The sequence below is a fragment of the Aedes albopictus genome, chromosome 3, assembly GCF_035046485.1.
Source record: "Aedes albopictus strain Foshan chromosome 3, AalbF5, whole genome shotgun sequence".
NCBI lineage: Eukaryota > Metazoa > Arthropoda > Insecta > Diptera > Culicidae > Aedes > Aedes albopictus.
This window is the reverse complement of record NC_085138.1, coordinates 31,347,418-31,372,497: the sequence shown is the minus strand read 5'-3', so window position 1 is coordinate 31,372,497 and position 25,080 is coordinate 31,347,418. Positions and strand designations below refer to the sequence as shown.

The window sequence follows — 25,080 nt, the reverse complement described above, 5'->3', positions numbered from 1 at the left end:
CCTCCAGAAACTCCACTAGGTATCGGAATTTATTGAAAACCATTCGGGGGTTTTACCAAGGTATCCTTTTGAAATTACCCAAGAGTTGCTTTTGAGATTCACCCATATTTTCCTTCCGAAAATGCTACAGGAGCACCTTCGATTCTTTAAAACTTCCTACGGGAATTCTTCCAAGAATATTAACTGACATCCCCCCAGAAGTTCATTCTAATATTTATCAAGGAGTTTCTTCTGGGATTTCCCCAGAATTTCTTTCATAGAATCCTTTAAAAGTTTTTCTAGGATTTCATCAGGGGTTTCTTACTGAATTCCTCAGAGTACTTGAGGCATTTTTTTTTTTCAGGAAATCTTTCTGGGACACACTCAAACATTTTTTCATGAGTTCTTTGTAGGATTCCTGCAGGAATGCTTTTGGTATTTGTGTAGCAGGAGTGCCGTCTGGAACTTTGATATTGAATACTTCCAAGAGATTTTGCTGAATTCTATCTTCATGCGTTTATGGAACTTCTCGAGGACAAGCCTTGGAATTCTTCTTTAGTTTATTCAGGTAATCCTTCTGGAATTGCTTCTGGGAGTCCTTCAGGGGTTGCTTTCGACATTCCTCCAGGAGTTCCTTCTGAAGTACTCTAGAATTTCCTTCAAGGGGCCCTCCTGACGTTCCTTATAGAAATTTTTCAGGTGTTGTTTCTGGGAATCCTCCTGAAGTTCCTTCAGAACATCCACTACGACTTCTTTGTGGGAATTGATGGGTTTCCGTTTGGGCTACCTTCTCGGAATCCTCCGAGAGATCCTGGAAAAATCCCTAGATTGAGAACTGAATAATCTCGTGTTCATTACAGACAAGGTGCAATCCCTAGCAGGAATACTAGATTTCCTTTTTGGGGTAATCGAAAAATGAAATTCCTGGATTGAAATCCCGGTAAAAAAATTTGCAGAAGGAAGTTCATGGGGGGACATTTAACACGCAGAAAACAAATATGGTAGAATCAAAAATATTTGAGGTAAAATCAAACAAATTGTCAATTTGTTCGAGCCACAAAAATTATACTGTTTAACACAAATCTAACGCCAGATTTAAAGCAAATGCAATCCATGTTTGGAACAAACATGCAAATCTTATTTTTCCTTACAGGTTATGTTAGAAATGAATGCAAATGTTTTTGTTTTTTTTTTGTGGCAGATCGGCTCTGCGGAAATGTTCATTTTCCCAATAAATAAACAAATTCTTCCCCTTCACCGGGAAAATTCACATCCCCCGTGGCACCTCCAATGCCAACATCATGTACGACACATTCGCTTCCGAAAACAACAGAAATCCGTGAAAACCGTTTCGGAAAACTTAACATTTTTTGCAGGAGAAAATCTTTTTCGATCTTGCAGCTGGGACTTGTGAACTTTGTTTATGTTCTCGAAGATGGAACGAAAGGTTCCGCAATGGATATTGAAGAAATCAATATGTAATTGAGTTTGCATTAACAATAAAAAAATAGTTTCAAACCTTTTAACAGTGTTCCGAATAAACATGATTATTTTTGTTCCAAATGAACGAAGTTTTTCTCCGTGATATGAGGAATCCTTGAAAGGAATACCAAGATGCCCTTCTGACACGGTTCCGAGTTATTTGGCCTAACGCCTTTTGACCAAAAAATGAATGATTAACTCAAGTGATCACGCCACAGTTCTCCGCATCACTATAATTCAAAAGAAAAGCCTACGATTCGAAGAAAGAAAAATCTCTGATAAACTATTGACAGTTTTAAAGCGAACTAATCCTTGAATGGCAAAACTAGCAATAAGTAATAGTCTATGATTTAAAGAAGGAATGAGTATATTGGCAGTTAGAATGTCAAAAACTTACTCTGAATTCTTTTGATCATAATTCGACCAAACGACCCATTTGGCCAGATGGTATTCAACCAAATGGCGTGCGGCCAAATGGCCGGACAGGTATAAGACGAAAGAATGGTATGTTAACTACTTCGAAGATGAAGCGGCACAGCTCGCTTAATTGCATAATTGTATGCGTTTCCAGATAGATTTTCACTATAGTGATGTGAAATTGTGGAAGGAAGGGAAATGGATTTTTCAACCCGTTTTTGTTGTAGCGACGGCTATGAATGTGTGAATGTACATAAGTTGAAGAAGAGCGTGAAAGTTGAAATAGAAATTCACAAAGTAGGAGGAAAGGGACGGGCTAGGGATAGAACCCAGGACGTTCTATCAAATATTTTTTGAATATCTATCTACACCCGATTCTTTTTTTGCAAGAGTCTGGTTTTTGCTATAACTCAGTCAATTTTCAACCGATTCCCATGAAACTTTGTACACATGTAGTTACCATTAGTACTATCAGTGTACAAAATTTCTTGAGAATTAGTTAAAAATTGACTGAGTTATAGCAAAAACCAGACCCGTGCAAAAAAGAATCGGGTGTATATTCAAGCTCATCAAGAAGGGGAGCGTGTCCTAAAAGTTTCGATAAATTTTGAAGGAGTTTCACTAGGAACTTCTCCAGAATTTTTTCAGAGTTCCCCAAGAAGATCAATTTCAAATTCCTCTAGAATATCTCGTACCATTCCGCTTTTATAGCACACATTTCCCAAATGGAGGAGAACGTTTCCTTGGTTACCTTTTGGAACTCAATTAAAACTTTTTGAGGGCAGATTTTCCGGACCCTAAGATACAAATCTTCAGGAGTTCATGCTTGGATTAACCCAGATGTTCCTTTTTAAATTTCTTCTGGTGTTCCTTTGGGGGTTCTTCCAGGAATTCCATCAGGGCTCAGAATTTTATTAGGAAAATCATTCTGGAGTTTTATCAACACATCCTCTTGAATTTCATCCAAGAGTTGGTTTTGAAATTGACCAAGAACACCATTCCAGCCGAAATTACTACAGAAGTTCCTTCAATTCTTTAGAATTTTTTGCGGGAATTCTTTCAAGATTAAAGGGTGATACGGTCAAAATTTGGTCACACTTTTTTCATAATTTTAGACTGCGTACACCAAAACAGCTGATTTTTGTACCAGTAATGCTACATCTATATGTATAAAAATGGATTTCTGTCTGTCTGTCCGTCTGTCTGTCTGACCGCTATTCATTCGAAAACTACTGAACCGATCGGTGTGAAATATTGTATGTGGGTATGTTTGAGGCCGGGGAAGGTTCTTAGCTTAGTGTGAGACCTCTCCGGTCTCTGGAACGGGGGGCTCCCATACAGATGACTTCGCCGGGGTCGCCTCTATGGAGCTGTATGTCAAAAAACACAGTAGGCAGGCAGTACGACGTTTGCCGGGACAGCAGTGTGCAATAAACATTACAAAAGTGTTTCAATTTTGAAACTATTTAATTGACCTCGGAACCGCCTAGATTGATTACCGGTAATTAATTCATCGACACTACATGTACCTACGTAACCATTCAAATTTGAATAAAAAAAAAATACAAACCGTCGTTGGCAGAGTTACGCGCATGTACAGATGATTGACACCTCTAGCCGCACGACCACGAAGCCCACCGTTTTTTCATCCAGACTATCATATCTACCTTTACACGAGCTGCTGGGACATTGAAGATTGTTGGGGATCGAAAAATGTAAGTGCCATGTATGCAATCGCTTCAATTTCTCCCTAATGAACGTCAAAACTCCCACCGCTCAATTGTTCCCCCACCACCTATCACCGCATCCAGTGAGATGGATACGAAAAAATAATCATGTAAATTTCTCATATCTAAATCTTAAAAAAGGGATATATTTCAGAAAATTTTAATTGAACTAGAGTTTAACAATCAATTTTTCATCCGTTTTCAATTGTTTTGAAAATAAAATTCAATCAAAAAAATCCATGCTCTAATTGCTTACGGAAGTTTATAGGTTTATATGAAAATAGTTGTGTTAAATAAATAAAGTGGCCATACTATTTTTTTCTTTGAATTGTGATGTAACCATTTGGACAGGGATCCCTATCTCTCCACACAATGTTTCTAAAGGTTAAATTTAGTGATCATAATACTTTTGAACCTGAAAAATAATTCGAAAGATTTACCGTAACAGCAACAACAAATTCAAATCACCTTTTTTCTGTTCTTAATTCCGGGATTATTTTAAAAATAACTCCAAACATTCTTCTTGGGATTCCTCCAGAAATTCCTTCAGGAGTTGTTCCAGGATTCCTCTGTGGATTCCTTCAGGAATTCGTCTAAAAAATCCTACAAGGGTTCGTCCAAGAATTCCTCTATAAAGTTCGCTAGAGATTCCTCTACAAATTCCTCCAGGTATTCCTCTAGATATACCTCGAGCAATTCCTCAAGAGATTCCACCAGGGGTTCATCCAGGAACTCCTCCAGGAATTCTTTCAGGAATTTGTTCAAGAATTCCTCCAGGGATTCTTATTGGAAGTTCTCCAGTGATTCTTCAATAAAATCCACCAGCAATTTTTCTAGGGATGTCTCTAGAGATCCCTCGAGGAGTTCCTTAGAAGATAGCTCAAGGAATTCTAGAGATTTCTCCGAAAATTCTCTCAGGTATGTCTACTGGAATTCCATCAGGAGCTCCTCCAGGCATTCTTTCAGGAGTTCCTCTAGGGATTGTTCATTGAATTCCTCCACGAATTCTTTTGGGAAATCCTCCAGGAACTCTTTTAGAAATACCTCCAGGCATTCATCCAGGGATTTCTTTTGGAATTTCTCCGGGGATTCATCCAGGCATTCCTTCAGGATGTAATTCTGGGACTCCTCCAGGAGTACCTTTAAGAATTCCACCAGGAATTCCTGCAGATATTAACTCAGGAATTCCTGCAGAATTTACTTCAGGAATTCTGGATTTCATCCAGGCATTTCCTCCAGGATTGCCAAACAAGAATACCTCCAGGAATTACCAATTAATCCAGGAATTGATCCAGAAAATCCACCTGGGATACCTTTTTGAAATTGTTTCAAGAATTTCTTCAGTAATTCCTCCAGAAGTTTTTCCAGGGATACCTCCAGGAATTCATCCAGGGTTTCCTTGAGGAATTTTTCCAGAATTTTTTCCTCCAGGTCCTCCAAAGATTCCAAGAATTGCTTCAAGGGATCCCTCCAGAAATCCCACCAGAATTTCTTCCAGGAATTCCTTCAGGAATGGGTCCAGGTATTTACCAGAAATTCCTTTAGGGATTCCTTTTAAGATTCTTCCAGAGATTCCTTCAGGAATTCCTCCGATGATTTATTCAATAATTCATCCAGATATTCCACCAAGATTTTTTCCTGGAATTCATCCAGAAATTCCTCTGAAAATACTTAATGGAATTTCTGCAGGGATTTCTCCAGGAATTACTCTCGAAGTTTTTCAAGGATAACTCCAGGTATTTTCTATAAATCCTCATGAAATTCCATAAGCGATTCCTCGAGGAATTTATCCAGAAATTCTTTAAAGGATTCCTCCAGGAATTCAACCTGAGAGTTTACCAGCGATTCTTCAAGAAAATCCTCGAGAAATTCCTCCAGAAGTTCCTCTGAAGATTCCTCATGGAATTTCTCTAGATATTCCTCCAGGAATTCGCACAGGCATGTCTTCATTCATTCCTTCAGGAGCTTCTCTAGGGATCGCTCTTGGAAATCCTCCAGGAATTCTTTTAGGAATACATCAAGGCATTCCTCCAGGAGTTCCCCCAGGAATTTTCATAGGCATTCCTCCAGGGATTCATCCAGGCATTTCTTCAGGATTTGATTCTGGGACTCCTCCAGGAATACCTTTAAAATTCCACCAGGAATTACCCCAAGAAACTCCTGCGAAAATTACCTCAGGAATTCTTGGAAAAAATTAATCCAATAATTCGTTCAGAAATTACAATGGCAATTTATCCAGGAATTTCTCAAGGAAATCATCCTCCCTGAGTTTATACACAAATTGTTCCAAGAATTCGTGAATACCTCTAAGGAATCCTCCAGAGATTTCTCCAGAAATTGATTCAAGAGATTCCTCCAGTAATTCCACCAGGATTTACCATCAATTCATCGAGGAATTTACCAGGAACACCTTCAGGGATTCCACTAAAGATTCTTCCGGAACAGAAGAAATTTAAAACCATCAGAAATAAACCAATTTAAAGTGTCGTAGGGAAAGATCCACAATTAAAATGGGGCAATACAAAGTTTGCCGGGTCAGCTAGTTATATATAGATAAAACCATCGACCTACCTTTTTAAAATTTTGTACAAAGGCGCTCCATAGTAAATTTTCGGAAATTCATGGTCAGAAAAGCACAATTTTGATTATAGAACTACCAATACTGCTCCGATTTTTATCAAGATTTTACAGTATAGTACTATTATGAAAATATGTTCTTAGTAAAATTTTGAGCCATTTTGTATGAATACTTTCAAAGTTGTAGCAGTTTGAATATGAAAAAAACTGACCGGGTGCCACTTAAGCAAATATAACTTTGTAACGGCTGGATCAAATTGAATGAAATTTTTACACAAGATTTTGATATGCATACTTCACATACAGAAAAATTTTCATTGAAATCGGTTTAGTATCTCTGGCTCTATAAATAAAACAGTAACAATATGAGAATCCTATTTGCACAAAATTTTAAAATTTAAGATCTCAGGGTTCAAAAATATCTCCGCAAATACTAGACCGATTTTGATGAAAATTTTATGGTACAAGCTATATATAATGTACCATTACTGATCCAAAAATCAGTTGTTTTGGTGTACGAAATCTGAAGTTAAAATGTGTGACCAAATTTTGACCTGACGTGAAAAAATTTGACAAAATTTGACCATCTAAACAAATATAACTTTATAACGGCTGGATCAAATTGAATGAAATTTTTAGACAACATTTTGATATGTATACTTTACATACAGAAAATTTTCATTGAAATTGGTTCAGTATTTCTGGCTCTATAAATAAAAGAGTAAAAATGTGTTCTTTTTTTTAATCCTCTTTGTACAAAATTTTCGAATTGCAGTTTTCAGGATTCACAATATCTCCGCAAATACTGAACCGATTTTGATGAAAATTTTATGGTATGAGCTACATATAATGTACCATTACTGGTCCAAAAATCAGCTGTTTTGGTGCACGCAGTCTCAAGTTATGAAACAAATTGTGTAACCAAATTTTGACCGTATCACCCTTTATGCTCTGAAATCTCTCCTAGCATTCATTCTGACATTTTCCCATAAGTTCCTTCTGGGACTCGCTCAAAAATTACCCAGGATTCCGTCAGGAGTTTCCGCTGGAATTCTTCAGAGTTTCTTCTAGCATTTTTCCAGCAAATCTTTTTGGTACTCATCCCAAAATTTCTCCATTAGTTCTTTGTAAGATTCCTGCAAGAGTACTTTTTGGTATTTGTGCAGCAGGAGTTCTTATGAAACTTGCACTTTGAATACTTCTTAGAGATTTCGTTGGACTGTATCTTTATTCGTCTTTGCAATTTCTTCAGGACTTTTTAATGTGTTTCCTCCATGGTTTCTTTCTAGGAACCCTCCAGGAGTTTATTCTAAGAATCCTTCAGGAATTGCTTCTGTCAGTCCTTCTTTCAGTGCGCTTGATGTTCCTTGCAGAAATCTTCCGGGAGATATTTCTGAAAAACTTTCTTGTGGAAATCCTGCAAGAGTTTCTGGAGAAAATCCTTGTTTGAATTTAGATTCCACACTAAACCCATGATATCTGAAGGTACTGATTTTTGGCAGAATAAACTCTTAAATCCCCTAAATGAATTTCTAAAGTATTTTTTTATCTATATTAATGAGATTTTTAGCGCTAGGCTAGTTAATCTCGGGATCCACACTTTACTTCCCTTCCGAAGCAAGAACTCACATTTTACGGGTTTGTCGGGTGTGGGATTCGATCCCAGGTCCTCGGCGTGATAGTCAAATGTTCTAACCATCACACCAGGTTGGCTCTACAATTTCTAAAGTATTAAAAAAAAAGACACTACACCGTCTTCAGCCAGAGGCTTGCGGGAGCAATTATCAGAAGAAACCGGAAAATAGAAGAATGCGCAGAAGGAATACAAGGAGGAATCCTTAGCAGGATTTACGGAAGGAATCCTGGATTGCTTTTTAAGATTGATCGAAAAATGACATTCCTGGATGGAAATCCCGAAAAAAAAATTCCGTAGCAATCTTCAGAAGGAAATTCCTGGAGCTCTACATTTGAACAAAACAATTCGTTGAATTTTGTACAAATGAGGTGTAAAGTTATGCGTGAGAGAAAGCTTGAAATATGCACTATTTAGGGGAGACTGGGGAGACTTGATCCCTTTTTCTTAATTTACCTGAAACTTTAAGAAAAAACACAAAACTAGATCCGATTTCCGTACAAAATGGCAGGTAAACATCTATTGCAAGTTAATACACAACAGAAGGCCTTTAAATTATTGTTAAAGTTTTCAAACTGTGTTTTTATGGAGGCATGCCTTATGATGTATTTTTCAAAAATGGGTGACACTTGATCCCCCTTTGAGAACTTGGTTTATTTAAAGGGAAAATAATCCCAGAGTCTTCCTATTCATTTTCTTTTCGAGTTTTCTTGTATTTTCGATAAATATGGAGTGTTTGAAATTGTAAAATTTCCTTTATTTTTTAAGGATATGCCGTATTTTCAAAATGGGGAGACTTGATCCCCCTTTTCTTGGTTTGTACTAAAGTTATAATTATCTGACACATTACTTACCTTACCGGTCAGGCTAAGGCCGGGGTGGCCTCTGCTGTACATAGTAGCCGCCTCCATTCCACTCGGTCCATGGCTGTTTGTCTCCAGTTCCGTACTCTGCGTAGGGTCCGCAGATCGTCCTCTACTTGGTCGACCCACCTAGCTCGCTGCGCTCCACGTCTTCTTGTACCGGTCGGATGACTCTCGAGAACCATTTTAGTCGGGTTGCTATCCGACATCCTGATGACGTGACCCGCCCACCGTAGCCTCCCGATTTTCGCGGTATGGACGATGGTTGGTTCTCCCAGCAGCTGATGCAGCTCGTGGTTCATTCGCCTTCTCCAAGTCCCGTCTTCCATCTGCACTCCGCCGTAGATGGTACGCAACACCTTCCGTTCGAAAACTCCAAGGGCGCGTTGGTCCTCTGCACGTAGGGTCCATGTTTCGTGCCCATAGAGGACGACCGGTCTAATCAACGTTTTGTAGATGGTTAACTTCGTGTTACGGCGAACTTTATTCGATCGTAGAGTTCTGCGGAGTCCAAAGTAGGCACGATTTCCTGCCACAATGCGCCTCTGAATTTCTCTGCTGGTGTCGTTGTCGTCGGTCACCAGTGAGCCCAAGTACACGAATTCTTCAACCGCCTCGATTTCATCACCGTCGATATGAATTCGGGGTGGCGGGCGCGGTGATTCCTCCCTGGAGCCCTTTGCCATCATGTACTTTGTCTTCGACACATTAATGACTAATCCGATTCGCCTGGCTTCACTCTTTAGTCGGATGTACGTTTCCGCCATCGTCTCAAATTTACGAGCAATAATATCAACATCATCGGCGAAACCAAGCAGCTGAACGGATTTCGTGAAAATCGTCCCACTCGTGTTTATCCCCGCTCTTCGTATTACACCCTCCAAAGCAATGTTGAACAGCAAGCACGAAAGACCATCACCTTGCCGTAACCCTCTGCGAGATTCGAAGGGACTCGAGAGTGTCCCTGATACTCGAACTACGCACATCACTCGATCCATCGTCGCCTTGATCAACCGTATCAGTTTATCCGGGAATCCGTATTCGTGCATAATCTGCCATAGCTGTTCTCGATCGATTCTATCATACGCCGATTTGAAATCGATGAACAAGTGATGTGTGGGCACGTTGTATTCGCGGCATTTCTGCAACACCTGGCGGATGGCGAACATCTGGTCCGTTGTAGCGCGTTCACCCATAAATCCAGCCTGATATTGCCCCACGAACTCTCTTGCAATCGGTGATAGACGGCGGCATAAAATTTGAGAGAGTATCTTGTAGGCAGCGCTCAGTAGTGTGATCGCGCGGTAGTTCCCGCAATCCAACTTGTCGCCCTTTTTGTAGATGGGACAAACGATACCTTCCATCCATTCCTCCGGTAATACTTCCTCCTCCCAAATCTTGGTAATGACCCAGTGTAGTGCTCTCACCAGTGCTTCTCCACCGTATTTTAGAAGCTCGCTTGGTAGTTGATCTGCTCCAGCGGCTTTGTTGTTTTTCAACCGGCCAACCTCCTCCTCAATCTCTTGAAGGTCAGGGGCCGGAAGTCTTTCGTCCTGTGCACATACTCCTAGATCTGTTACCACGCCACCTTCGGTACTTGCAACGTCGCCATTGAGGTGCTCATCGTAATGCTGCCGCCACCTCTCGACCACCTCACGCTCGCTCGTGAGAATATTCCCGTGATTATCTCGGCACATGTCGGCTTGTGGCACAAAGCCTCTGCGCGAGCGGTTCAGCTTCTCGTAGAACTTTCGTGTGTCCTTAGCGCGGTACAGCTCTTCCATCGCTTCGCAATCTCGTTCTTCCTGCTGGCGCTTCTTCATCCGGAAGACTGAGTTCTGCCTGTTCCGCGCCTGTTTGTAACGTGCCTCATTCGCTCTCGTACGGTGTTGCAGCATTCTCGCCCATGCTGCATTCTTCTCGTTTTTCAACTGTTCACATTCACCGTCGTACCAGTCGTTTCTATGATTCGGAGTCGCGAAGCCTAGTGCTGTAGCCGAGGTACTACCTATGGCGGATCGGATGTCCCTCCAGCCATCTTCAAGTGTAGCTGCGCCAAGCTGCTCTTCCGTTGGTAGGGCCACTGCTAACTGCTGCGCGTAGTCTTGAGCCACTTCTACGTTACGCGGCTGCTCGATGTTGAGCCGCGGCGTTCGATTTTGGCGCGTGGTGATAACTGTCGAAAGTTTTGAGCGCATGCATACAGCGACTAAGTAGTGATCCGAATCTATATTCGCACTGCGGTATGTGCGGACGTTGGTTATATCTGAGAAGAATTTACCGTCGATTAGAACGTGGTCGATTTGGTTTTCTGTTTGATGGTCGGGTGATCTCCAGGTGGCTTTGTGGATATCTTTGCGGGGGAAGAAGGTGCTTCGGACTACCATTCCACGGGAGGCTGCAAAGTTTACGCATCGCTGGCCGTTATCATTCGATACGGCGTGCAGGCTGTTTCGCCCGATTACCGGTCTGTACATTTCCTCCCTTCCTACCTGCGCGTTCATGTCGCCGACAACGATTTTCACGTCACGCGGCGAGCAACCGCTTCTTTCTCGTCATCGGGTCTCCCTTCGTGTGGGCAGTGGACGTTGATGATGCTGTAGTTGAAGAAACGGCCCTTCACTCTCAACATGCACATCCTTGCGTTGATCGGCTGCCACCCGATCACACGTTGTCGCATCTTGCCCAACACTATAAATCCTGTTCCCAGTTCATTGGTGGTGCCACAGCTTTGGTAGAAGGTAGCCGCTCGATGCCCGCTTTTCCACACTTTCTGTCCAGTCCAACAAAGTTCCTGCAACGCCACGATGTCGAAGTTGCGGGGATGTAGTTCGTCGTAGATTATCCTGTCACATCCTGCGAAACCTAGTGACTTGCAATTCCATGTTCCAAGTTTCCAATCGTAGTCCTTATTTCGTCGCGCGGGTCTTTGCCGATTGTATCGAGTCGTATTTTCTCCTATGTTATTCGCAATGGGGATTTTTACGGGTGGCTCATTGGGCCTACGCCAACACTCCTGTCTCGCCGGAGGGCCATCGTGCCAGTTCTGTTTAACGTCCCAACCAACACTGGGACGACCACGCTGATGGGGCTACCACCTTGGATCTAGCTGGGCGTGGTGCAGCGTTTCTTACTCAGCCGCTGGATGCCAGAACAGACGCTGTTTGAGCCGCACCTCCTTGGTGAACAGACACTCGGATCGTACCTCCTCAATCTAGCTGAAGTCAGAAGGACAACAGTGCCCAGGCTGCACTACCAGCTAAGCACACAACTCTTAGCTGGCGGTCTTTGTCATCGCTTGACCCGTGGAAGCATGAGGTAGGAACTTGTGAGGACCAGAGCAATATTGGACGCTCTCCTTATCGACTCACCGTTTTGCACCGTTTTTGCATTATCTGACACATTTTATCGTTGAAAAGACTAGAATTCCAAGTAAATAGAGGCTTCCGAATAGAGTTTTATTTTTCACATGTATAATGCGTGTGTAATCCTCGAGGGATCAAGTCTCCCCATGTCACTGTTGTGTATACAAAACTGAAATTATTAAAATATGTTAACAACAGCTTTGTTTGGATAAATTAGTTTGAAAGTATTTTATTTTAACTATGTGCTGTAAAATTTTGACACGATTTGGTACAATTTTCACAAAGTTATTGATATTTTTCGGAATCGCCTAAAAGATTTCTGAAGGACTGAAAACAAACCATCAGTCGTTAAAAAATAATGCAATGTACAATTGAAATCACTTGTAGCCAAAACAAAGTCATTTGTCCAAGAGTAGTTTTGGAAAAAATATGCTAGAAGAAAAATGTTTTTGATTCCGAGCAAATATGGGGGGAACAAGTCTCCCCAGGGATCAAGTCTCCTCAGTCTCCCCTACAGCTAAACGGAACATACATGTACCATCAAATTAAGTTGTTTCTTAAGGACAAACGTCTTGAAATCCCACTTCAGCAGTGCATCAGAACTTCAGATGCACAAATCTCAAGAAGCAAGCTTCAAACAACAGTGCATATTATTATTCTGTTCTTCCTCACTTGGTATAAGCTTAAATAAGAAGCTCAGGTGCGCTGGTGTTGTTTACGAAGAGATTTATGCTTTCGAAATCGTGAGTAGGTGCCAAAGTCGGCCAATTTGGGATTCTAACAAGTCTCTCCTTAATCGGACTGGATTCGGACAATCCAAAAATTACCATCTCAGGTTTATATTTTTAATGTATGGTAATTACGGAACTAAGGTCGAGACTTATTCCAAAATATGTAAGCGGTATTAACACATCCTATTCAAAAACATTTCAATAGTTGTAAGTGAAATAATAAAAAAAAACCTTAAAGTCTCTACGCACGTCATACTAACATTCCTTCCCTTCCTCGATGACCATAAGGACGTGACCGGCGCCTTTATTGACTCGATGAAGTTTAGAATTCTCGAAAATGCTCATTGAGAGCGGTAGCTAATCCCAAGCCCCGTTTGTTGTCCTTCCTTATGCAATTTTGATGGTTGCTCATGCTCAATTAAAAACAAAAACCTAAAGCTTGTTAAAAGTTTTTTTTTATTTTAAAGCTGATTCGCCAATGAGTTTACAAGCTGCTTTGAACATATGCGGATATTTTACATTTCCCTTCATTTCCCTACTCCAAAACGAAACGAGATGACGCACATGTCACAAAAGTTCAGCTTATTGGACGCAGTTGCTTAACTTTCCCAAGAGGGATAAAATGACGCAAAAGGATGGTTCTGTGCGCAATTCTGAACTGACATCCCGTTGCGACATTCTATGTAAAGGAAATGGATTCAATGCTCTTTATTAGCTGATAAGGATTGTAGGAGTCTAAATAAAGAGAGTGGCGTTGTTTACTTCTTGAGTTAGCCACGCTACACGTACACATAAATTCAGTGTTGGTAAACACTCACATGGATCTGATATCGAAGATATGGTTGTACCCCCATGCACAATGCACATACTCCAACCTTGATTCCAAACATTGAAAAAGGTTTATGTAGCACTAAATATGAATTTAAAAAATCCATTTGTTCGTAATAAACACCCAACTGGAGCTGTGCCTGAATTTCAGCTGCTTAGTGCTTTGGAAAAACTCTTACATTTCTGCAGAGTATTTTGTCACGTGTCAGACCATGCCACAGAATTTCATTTTAGATATGTTCAACCAAAAAAAAATCCTAGACCATACAGAGACGCAAACCCACGCCAGAAAATTAGTATCGTAGGCATTATGCCATTCTGATGAATGTTTGTCCAACTCCAAGCTTGTCATATAAGTTAGATCATCTGCACGGGGTTTATCGGGAAAAATGACGTGACATCATACATACCAAGCAGATAAGTCAGTAAAGTACATACCTAACTGTGTGTCCCACAGCTGTTTTTCAATGTGTTTCCTCCAGAACCGGTACTAGGTATATTGCGCCGCTCAGTTATCAGCGTTGTGTGGATGATTGGTTGACTCTCGCCGTTTCCAGCTCGCAACGCAGTTATCGTGGGTGACGAACCGGGTTAAGTTGTGTTTTCCGGTGTTTGTTGTGTCCAGTACCTACTTTACTGTTTACATTGTGCGCAACGGTTAAAAGTGGTGAAATTGTTCGAAAAAAAAAATAACCATGACGGCTCAGGCCAATTCCGCTGAACCTCAAACGAGCCGAACGGTCATGATCGAGACCAATCCTGCCGTTAAAATAAGCTGTGAGTGTGTGATTTTTTGGTATATCATATTTCGATTGAGATCTGAGAGAGGCTGTGTTTGGTTTGATCTGCGGGTCATGCTTAACGAATTATTTCAATCGAGCAGAGAGAAAAAACACCAATTTGAAACATTAGTCCAATAAGCGGTGGAAGTGTTTACAGCCGAAGCAAGTCAAAGTATCAGATGCAACGTGAGGGAAAAATTCGATGCTAATCAGTTATTTACTGCCGACCATTCAATCAACCTTCCAGACAGAGAATGCGCATATTGGTTGATAAACCGGTTATCTGAAGCCATTCGAGCACATCACTTGCAGTTGGGCAACAATAAACTTATCTCGATTGGGATATTATGGAATAATATTGGCTCTGTGTGGCGTAGGGCAATTTGTTCATACTTTGTGCTAACATTTCTAGCTAAGAAAGCTTGCACCATTGAACCCATATAGCCACAGCCGTATGGACATGGGCATTCAGCATGGCCATGCTGAGGGTGACGGGTTCGATGCCCGGTCGGTTCAGAAGCTTCTCGTAAAGGTAATTCCTTGGGAATAGAATATCTTTGTGCCTGCCACACGATGTACACATGCAAAATGGTCATTGACAGAGGAAGCTCTCTGTCGATTACTGTGGAAGTGCAAATGGAACATTAAAGCTGAGAAACAGATGACCAATGACTAATAGACGTTTAGAACATCTTGAACATGTCTTTTCAAGTGAAAAGCGTTGCAGTTTTACTACTTGCTTACTTCTCACTTATTTACTTATTACTTACTGTAGCAGGCTGTGATTTATGTTGTTTGTAAGCTATGACAGAATAGGAGATAAGTCACTGAAACTGCACGTCTTTCCATAAAACTCTCTACATTTTAAGTCTCAATTGAGAATGGCAAATGTGCCAGAACTGAAAAAGCACTTTTTCTCAAAATGATCCACTAATCGAAGAAGATAAGAATGTCCGAATGTTTATTTAGTCAATTATGACAATCGGACACGTTGGTTTTGTTCACTTTTTCGTCATTCTGGAGAAAAGTGCTTTTTCAGTTTTGCATAATATAAGATTCTCATTTGAGCCTAAAGAAGTTAATTTACCAGCTTCATTCATCCAAATTGTTTCAAATTTTATGTAATCCGCCAAGAAAATAGTAACTAACAAAGAAAACCTGTGCGCGATCCGGATGTCGAACATTGCTCTCAAACAAATCATCATTTGAGAAGAGTTACTTAACCAAGAAGTCTTGAAAGAAGTTAATCGCAAAGTGCAGTTTGAATTGGGAGAGGATGGTTGAAGCAACGCGATAATTAAAAATAAAATAACTTGTTGAAGGCAAAAGTTAAAGTTCACAAAGAAACTTTAGAAAAGGCGTCTCCGAGAGGTGGTAATGTATACAAAATGCTAGCTGTAATCGCCAATGGGGAATCAGAGAGTACTTTTGTGGAAGAGACAGTATTGCCACGGAGTAGAAACTGACTTTAGATGGTGAATCACATCGAGGACGATATCTTACGTCAAGATGGTCGTGCTAAAGGCATAAAGATTACAATGCAGGCTAGTAACCTATGTAAACAGCAGTTTTTAATTGTTAACATATAACGTTGTTCTTATCGTTCTTTTACGTTGATCAAATTGGTATGGAGTACTAGATCATTGTGTTCACGCCTTTGAACGATTTGAATTACGTCATCAAAAAACTACCAGATTTTCGAAATGTATCACCTTCTAAATATTGTACACCGTGGTTGAGCTTGTAGCAGGCTGTGATTTATGTAGTTTGTAAATCATGATAGAATAAAAGATATAAATGATTGAAATTTTTGTAAAAATGTCAAATTTCGTCGTGACGAAGAGGGAATTGATAGTTCATCATCTCCATGCGAGGCCAGCGATTGTACCTACAAACGACGGCTGTCAACGAAGCGCGGCAAGGATAAAAAGAAAATTTGTTGTAACCTGGCATCACAGAATGTCTGTGATACCGTTTCGTTTAATATTCCAATTATGAAACAAAGTTATTGGCCCCGTAAAGCCTAATCGCGCATGGGCCTACCAAATAAATGAACTAATAAAAAAAAAATGCTTGATAAGAAATCTCTGAAGAAAATCAAAAGCAACATAAAAGGACTACATACACTGTGGTGCATAATTGATCGGACAAACGCCGATTTTCATACAAAATGGCCAAGTTTGAGATGCTATAACTATGGTTTGCTTTAGTGGAATGTGCTCAATTTTTGACACGGAACTACGAATATGCTGAATTTTGTGTATACAAAGTATAAAATGTTTTCGTTCACAGCGGTACCCCTTTGATTTACACGCGTGCCGCTGTCCGATCACTTTTGCAATATTTTCAACGCCTTGTCACGCGCAGACCTGTGAACGAAAACATTTTATACTTTGTATACACAAAATTCAGCATATTTGTAGTTCCGTGTCAAAAATTGAGCTCATTCCACCAAAGCAAACCATAGTTACAGCCAGGCCCGGATTTAAGGGGGGGCAAAGGGGGCAAGTGCCCCGGGCCCCCCGATGAAAGGGGCCCCCCAAGAATCCGAAATACAATTTAAATTTTTCAACGAAACGATATAAAATTTACGTGAATGAGCGTTCATAATTTAAACAGGGCCCCTATAGCTACAGCTGTTAAGGTGTGTATATTCAGCATGCCCATACTAAGGGTGACGCGTTCAATTCCCGGTCGTTCCAAAAACTTTTCGTAAAAGAAAATCCTTGACTTCCTTAGGAAAAGAGTGTCTTCGTGCCTGCCACACAATATACACATACGAAATGGTCATTGACAAAGGAAACTCTTTGTTAATAAAAGTTCCACAGTTACTGTGGAAGTGCTCATGAAACACTAAGGTGAGAAGCAGTGTCTCAGTGAGGACGTCACACTAAAAAAAAAGAACTTTCTTCCTAAAGGAAACTAAATTATTTTTGGCCATTTATCTGGATTTTCTCTTATGAATAATTCGAAGTCAAAAGTTTTATAATTTTTGGTGCAGTATTTAAAAATACGCGATTTTCTCTAAAAACCCTTGAAAGTTCTTATCGATTGGAAACACTTTTCCGTGACTTCAAGTTGCTACAAAAAGTGTCTCTAAGCAGAGTGTATGAAAGATTAAGATTTTGAGAGTATCTTTAACCCTAAAAGGGATACCTGGGGTCCATTGGACCCCAGGCGCCTTTCAGAGCTCGTCTTTGATGGAACACACTCAGCGAGGTGACGAAACTGAGGCCATGAAGGTATCCCTTCTAGGGTTAAGAGTAATTGTACATCAATATAAATTTCAATACATAGTTTCACAAATTTATCTATTATTTCACAATGATTATACATAAATCTGTTGATTATGATTATATTTTGAAAACAAAAGCCTTATACTTATATGCATCAGTTCGTTGCTATCATGAAAAAGAGAAGATGATGAATTCTGGAGATGTTTGGGAGTTAGGGCTAGTTTTGAAAACCGAGTGTCCTGGAAACTGTAACTTTTCATATCTTTATGTTTGGTTTAACTGAATATATTAAGATTTATTGCTATAGTTGCTCCCAAGAGACTAATCTTTGTAAAATCTGAATCTTGAAATACTCGTTGATCTCGTGCAATCTCAAATAATATTGCTGCATGTTGTAGTAGATTTTTATCTGAACGCTAAGTTCTTAAACTTGTATACATGTTTTCAATTCGAATTGAAGTTTAAAATATACATATGTACTATCTGAACAAGATGTCATTTATGCTAGTATTTTGACATTGGAGCCAAGTATCTGATTAAATGTTCGAATAATTTTCTATTTGTCTGAATTTTGGAGAAGTTCTGAAATCAGAAGTTTTCAATATTGGGCCTAAAATAATACATAAGATTAAGGACAAACGTCTTGAAATCCCGCTTCTACAGTGCATCAGAACTTCAGACGCACAAATCTCAAGAAGCAAGCTTCAAACAACAGTGCATTTGATTATTCTGTTCTTGCTCACTTATAATAAGCTTAAAATAAGAAGCTCAGGTACGCTGGTTTTGTTTACGAAGAGATTTGTGCTCCCGAAATCGTGAGTAGGTGCCAAAGTCAGCCATTGTGGCGGCCATTTTGGGATTCTAACAAGTCTGTCCTTAAGAAAAAACGTAATTGTATGGTTCAATTTTTCGAAATTTTGATTCTGGGGGCCCACTTTATAGGGTTTGCCCCGGGCCCCCCGAGGCCTAAATCCGGCACTGTGTTACAGCACCTCAAACTTGGTCATTTTGTATGAAAATCGGCGTTTGTCCGATCAATTATGCACCACAGTGTACCTCAGTCAATTGCCAAAAACTTTCCGATGGAATTTTTCAACGAACTGGGGTGGAAGGGTGGAGAAGCTGTCAATAATTGTTAAAAAAAATATGGCGTCATTTATAGACGGCATCTTTCCGCCAAAACATCATGAAGGAATCTTACCTCCCTTATGGATCCTTAGGATAAGTGGATTCCAGATGGAATCCGTGAGAGAATTCTTAAGGTTTCTTAAGAAATTCGTTATGAAATTCATGAAAAAATCTATTAGAGAATACCGATAAAATTTTACATGGAATTCCTGAAGAAGATGCTTGACCGATTCCTCAAAAGTATTTCTCGAGAAATTCCTAAAGGGATTGAACAGGCAACAAATGTAAATATAGCTCAGAAAATTTCTTAAGATAGCTCTCTGGGATTTCGTAAATGGATATCAAAGAATCAGGATCAGAAAGTTATTGAAGAAATTCCTAAAGGTATTTCATAGGGAATTCCTAATGAAATTTACCAAAAAATTCTCAAATGAGTTCAAAAAAAATGTCTGGATTCTTAGTATTCCCCAAAAGACTCCTACAGAAATGCATTTGGACAGTAATCGCTAACCAAAGAAATCGCTAAAGAAATCCAGAAAAGAATTATTCAAAGAATCCATGTTGAAATCTCTTGAAGGAATTCATCAGGAAAACTTTTTAGAAATCCTTCAGAAAGTCCGTGGAGGGATATTTCCGGGTGTTTCTAAAGAAAATCCCTGGAGGCGAATTTCTAAATTGCCAAAGTTATCCTTGAAGAAATCCATGTAGGAATCCCACGCGACATCTCTTGTAATAGGTATGCTAGAATGAGTACTTCAGTGCATTCAGACAATCTTTATAAAAATCCCTTAGACAATCCCTGAATCCTTTAGGCAATCCCTCCAAGAATCCTTCAGGGAGTATTCACAAGAACTCTTCAGGGAATCTGTCTGAGAAATTCTGTTGAAATACCTTCAAGCACCCCTGTAGAAATCTCTCAGAGAATCCCCGTAAGGTTCCCACAGGAAACCTCTTTAGAATTAAAAAAAAAACTGTCTTTTTTTACCTCCTGTAGAAATCCATTAAGGAAACTCTCAGAAAATTCCTGTAGAAAATTGACAGGATTTCCCACTGAGATTTTTTCAGGGAATTCCTGTAGCAATCCCTCGGGGAGTCCCTGTAAAAAATTTTCAGTGAATCCTTTTAGAAATTCCTCAGGAATTACAGTATTAATCTGTCAGAGAATCTCTGAAGCAATCCCTCAAGGAACTCCATTAGGATTTTTTCAGGCAATCCCTTTAGGACTCGCTGATGGAATCCCTTAGGAAGATTTCTAAATATCATTTAGAAAATAACTATAGAAATCTCTCAGAGAATCCCTGTAATAATCCCTCATGGAATCCCTCAGATCCCTTAAAGAATCCCTGCAAGAATTATTCAGAAAATTCCTGTAGGAATCCTCCAAAAAGTCCCTATAGAAACCCTTTACGGAATCTGTAGTGGAGTACACCATAAGTAGATGGCAGTAGACTATATTGCACTGGTAGCTTCGCTGGTGACTTCGCTCTCTCTCTCTGGGAGCGAAGCTTGTCAGAAACCCTGTACAAATCTCTTAAGAAATCCCTGTAGGATTTTTTTTGAGAATATGTAAACATTCTGCAAGAAATCCCTTAATCCCACTGGGAAATTTTCAGGTTATATTTGTGGGAACTCCTAAGCAGATCTCTAGCAATCCCTCACTACCGTAATTCTGCAAAGTGACGTAAGCGCCATCCAAAATTTCGATATTTTTTGGTATACAGGTCGGACTCGATTATCCGGAGACTCGATTATCCGGAGACTCGATTATCCGGGATTCGATTATCCGGAATTTTAGACTCGATTATCCGGAGTATTTTTTATTGGGATTTTTTTAATATTTTAGTGCAGAAATTCAAAATTGTTTAATATTATAATACTGTGCTGATCCGATTTTGGAAGGCCTCGATTGCGATTTCTCCAGATATTGTCGGTTTTCTGATCCGGTTGTGCTAGTTTTTTTACAAGAAAAATGTTTTACATTCAGCATACCATTTTACAATCAATGTTAACATAAGTTGATATATTTTGGAATCATATACAAATTACGTAACAAACAAATCTCCCATTGCTTTTGAACAGAGCCAAACAATTTAAAAATTCTTTTGAGCGAAAAAAATGCTAAATTTGCGACTGTTTTCAAAATATAATTAACGGTATCCTTTGATAACAGACGCCAATCCAGGGATTTCCAAAACAATGTCTGCCGAGATTCCTTCGGTTATTACTGTTAGGATTCCTCTAGAATTTCCAGAGATTTTTTAATGATGAATTCCCGGTACAGACTTCCAGAGATGAATTCCTCTTGGTATTCCTCCAAGAATTCCGTATGGAATCCTTCAGTCCGCCTGGGATCTCTTCAGGAATTACTGCTGCAGTTTTTTCCTTACCCTAGGTAAAGGAAGGTACCACTAGGGTTTCCTCTATAAATTTCCTAAGAATTATTCTTGCGTTTCTTGGAAAGATTTTTCGCAGGGCTGCCCAACACTTTTCTCTTGTTTCATACATTTTTGGTCCGTAGGATCGTAAAAATGGTCAGATATTAGATCTTTTAGTATCAAACGGAGCCTGGTGTGAGGGCTAAGGCCGTTCGCAATGCTGTTTTATTTTGTATGACGAGTTTTAAAAATTTTAAAACTCGCCATACAAAATAAAACAGCATTGCGAACGGTCTAAGGGATACATGTGTTGAAATTAAAATTTAACTTATTCACTTAGCTACCGTGGCAATTCAGTCAAAAAATCCATCCGGCCCGCGGGGCGGACTGCACCGACAGCTAAAAATTGTCAACAAATTCTAATTTTTTCACTTGAATGACTTAGATGTAGCACTAAGCTTTCATTTGATGCTAAAATATGCCATGCTTGACTTATTTTGCGAATATACCGATTGAAAATGTCCGAAACATGCGAAAAAGGTTCAACTAGTTGATGAACTTACAGTGAAAATTTGAGAATATGTGATGCTTTTTTAAAAAAGTTACAGCTACCTAGTTGAACATTTTTTGAAAAGTGAAAATTATGCCTGCCCTGTACCTAATCTTAAATACTCCAACTGTTCTGAACACAATCAAATTCTATTTAGGTAACGTTACCTAAATGGAGGGACCTAAACAGATTTTACCTAAATGGAGGTTTGAGTGTAACTCGTTGAGGTATTTTTGTCGATGACTCTATACCTTCTCTTGGTATGATATCTAATTCGTTCCTGCTCGGGTATAGACCAGGATGTTGTCCATGGATTCCTCTGGGGATTTTTCAAGAAATTTTTACAGAAATCTTTAATGAGTTACAGCAACCTCTCTAAGGATTCCTTCAGTGATTTTACCAGGGGCAAATCAAGAAATTCAATTAGAGAATTCTAGAAATATTGTTATCGTTTTTGTATTAAGCGTGTTTTTGCGGAATTGACATTACCGCTCTCAGTACTACATGTGTATCATATGCCAAAAATTAAAATAAACCACAACCACAAGTCTTCGTGTGTTATCCCCGTCTTGTTGTTCCACTTGTCCACCTCGTGTCCCTTCGAAAATCGTCTGTATGTATCGTTAGAGGTTGTTTGTCCACTCTACGTTTGACCAGCAGCAATACGCCACACGAAGCTGTCAGGTGTCAACGACCCCATCACCCTATCCCTTCCTCAAATATTTTTGTTCCCCCTAACCTCGACCAAACCGCGAGTTTTTCGTTTCCCCAAAACTAACATAGTTTATAAGACAAAAACATGAAATTGTAAATAGTTTTAACCGAATTCGGCTCCGTTATGCCTGTTGGCGCATGAGCCTTATAAATGGTTAAGTAAAAAAAACCTTCACAATCGCTCTTCAACTGTATTGTTTCCTTTGATAGAATCAGAACCTTTTTATGGTGTTCAAAATTCACAAAAAAAAACTGCCGATTTTGTCAGCCTAAAATACAATCAAGGTGCTGTATGCAATGCAATATTCCAAATGCTCTATGCAATATTCCAAAGGAACGCCTATAACTTACGTCACGCTTTACGGGGAGAGGGGGAATGCAACATAGAGTGATGACCAATACAAAAAACTTCAGGGGTCTCATTAAAACAGTAGTCATACTGGAAAGGAAAAAAATAACAATTTTGTGTTACGTAATTTATGGACGTCCCCCAATTCAAATTTCTGGCTACGTCACTGCTTCATGCACATAAATTAACAAAAACATATACTTTTCAAATTAAAATTTAATATTTTTTTCGTGATTCGATTATCCGGAGTGAAATAAAAATCAATACTCCGGATAATCGAGTCCGACCTGTATTATGTATAATATCTGGTGTAAAAATAACATTGAGGTATTCCTGCTGTATTAGAATGCAAGATCTAGTCGTAATCTATTATCTATGGAAGGAAACTTAGAAGATGTGCAAGAGTTTCATGCATTATAACCAAAAAATGGGCCAAAACTATCAATGTCGCTTACGTCACTTTGCAGAATTATGGCAGCTCAGAAAATCATTTGGAGATTTCCTTAGAAAATATCTGTAAAAAACCTCAGAGAGTCCTACAGGTAATACCTCTGGAAAACGTTCAAGGAATCTCTCTAGAAAACCCTATAAAATTCTAGTAGAAATTCCTTAAGAAAACTCAGTAGGAATCCCTCAGGAAATCCCACTACGATTCCCTGTAAGCATCCTCAAGGGAATCCTTCTAGAACCCTCAGAAAATGACTGTAGAAATTCATCAGAAAATCCCTTAAGGCATCTCACAGTTATCCTACTAGAAATCACTCTGAAATTTCCTGTCAAAATCCCTAAAGGAATCTTTGTGAAAAATCCACAGAAAATCCCCGTGGGAATCTGTCAAAAATCCCTTCAGGAATCCCTGCAGAAATCCTTTAAAAAACTCCTGAAAGAATTCCTACAGGAATGTTCAAGAAATTTCAGTATAAATCACATAGGAAAACTCTGTAGGAATCTTCTAATAGGAATCCGCCAGAAATTTCGGAATTCCTCAAAGAATCCCCTAAGGAATCCCTCGGGAAATCCCCGAAGGCATTGTAGCAAAAACATTGAAACCCTACAAATGCTCATTTAATTGTCCATATCGTGTCCAACTTTAGGGAACTAGATACGAAAAATAAAATGGAACATTACAAATGCATAAAACACAAACATGCAACATACACCAGTTATCTAAATAGATAACGAAGTCATATCCCAGGATGACAAGGTTTGATTTTTGTTCTTGGTCCATCAGTCAATCCTGTAATCGTATTTCTTCTGGCGGATTGCCTTCTTGTTCGCAGCGTTGGTTGCTTACATAGTTTGTTTTTAGTCTAGGAATTCTACAATTTGATCTCCGTGTTAGGGGACGGCTTGTGTGTTTTGTACTGGATCGCTTCTGAAACGTTTGGAGCACTACAAATGTACATTAAAATTCAGGGACAGATGTACAAACCTTGGTATAACATACAAAATAAACTGACAAAATGGTCACGACAATTTACAAACGTAACACACTCCATGCAACAATCGAAGAATTTTCTTAAATCTACTTTACAAACGTAACAGCATCTCTGGGGTAATTACTACACCCTTAGCACTACCTCAGTGAATCTCTGTAGAAACTCTTTGTAAGAAATCCTCAGAAAATCCCGCTAAAACCCCTCAGAAAATCTTCGCAGAAAAGTTTTTTAGGAAATCCCTGTAGAAATCCTTCAAGGAATCTCTAGAAGAATTTCTCAAGAAATCTCACTGGGAAATTTTCAAGTAATATCCGTAAGAATTCCTAAAGGAATCCTTCTAGAAATCCTGCAGGAAATCACTGTGGGAATCCCTCAGAGTGTCCCCGTAGGAATTTCTTTAAGAAACCCCAGAAGAAATCCCTCACGCGATACTATTAGAAATCCCTCAGAAAATCACTGTAGGAAATCCTCAGAGCATAGGTTCCCAAACTTTCAGGTCGCGCGACCCCCTTTTGCCAACAGACTTATTTTTGGCGACCCCCCATAGAAATTCCCTCATTTGTTGTATGTTACAGTAAACTATTTTACTGTCCCTCGCGACCCCCTGGATGAAGGCCGGCGACCCCCCTGGGGAGTCGCGACCCACAGTTTGAGAAACCATGCCTCAGAGAGTTCTACTAGGAATCCCTCTGAGAACAATCCCTGTACAAATTCCTCAGGAAATCCCTGTGGGCATCTTCCAAAAAATCCCTGCAGGAATCCTTCAGATAATCCCTCGGGAGACCCCGAAGGCATCTCTGAGGGAATTTCTGAAGGGATCTGTAGAAAAATTCCTGTAGGAATTCCTCGTGCTATCCTAGCGTGGGACACAAAAAGACATTTTACTCCTGTACACTTTTTGAGTT

The 25,080-nt window shown here is 39.7% G+C and overlaps 1 protein-coding gene across 4 annotated transcripts in view; it reads left to right on the top strand.

Annotated features, from left to right (window-relative positions):
- The window catches only part of LOC109419190 (band 7 protein AGAP004871), a 177,170-nt gene that overhangs the window by 96,412 nt on the left and 55,678 nt on the right, over window positions 1-25,080 (top strand). Inside the window, exon 1 of one of the 4 annotated variants that reach the window (XM_019693396.3) lies at window positions 14,098-14,379. The exons of the other annotated variants lie outside the window; for them this stretch is intronic. Within the exon in view, the coding sequence (XP_019548941.2) occupies window positions 14,298-14,379 (82 nt within the window). The 5' untranslated portion in view covers window positions 14,098-14,297. Of the gene's footprint in view, window positions 1-14,097; window positions 14,380-25,080 lie in introns of those variants that run through there. 4 annotated transcript variants of the gene reach the window in all.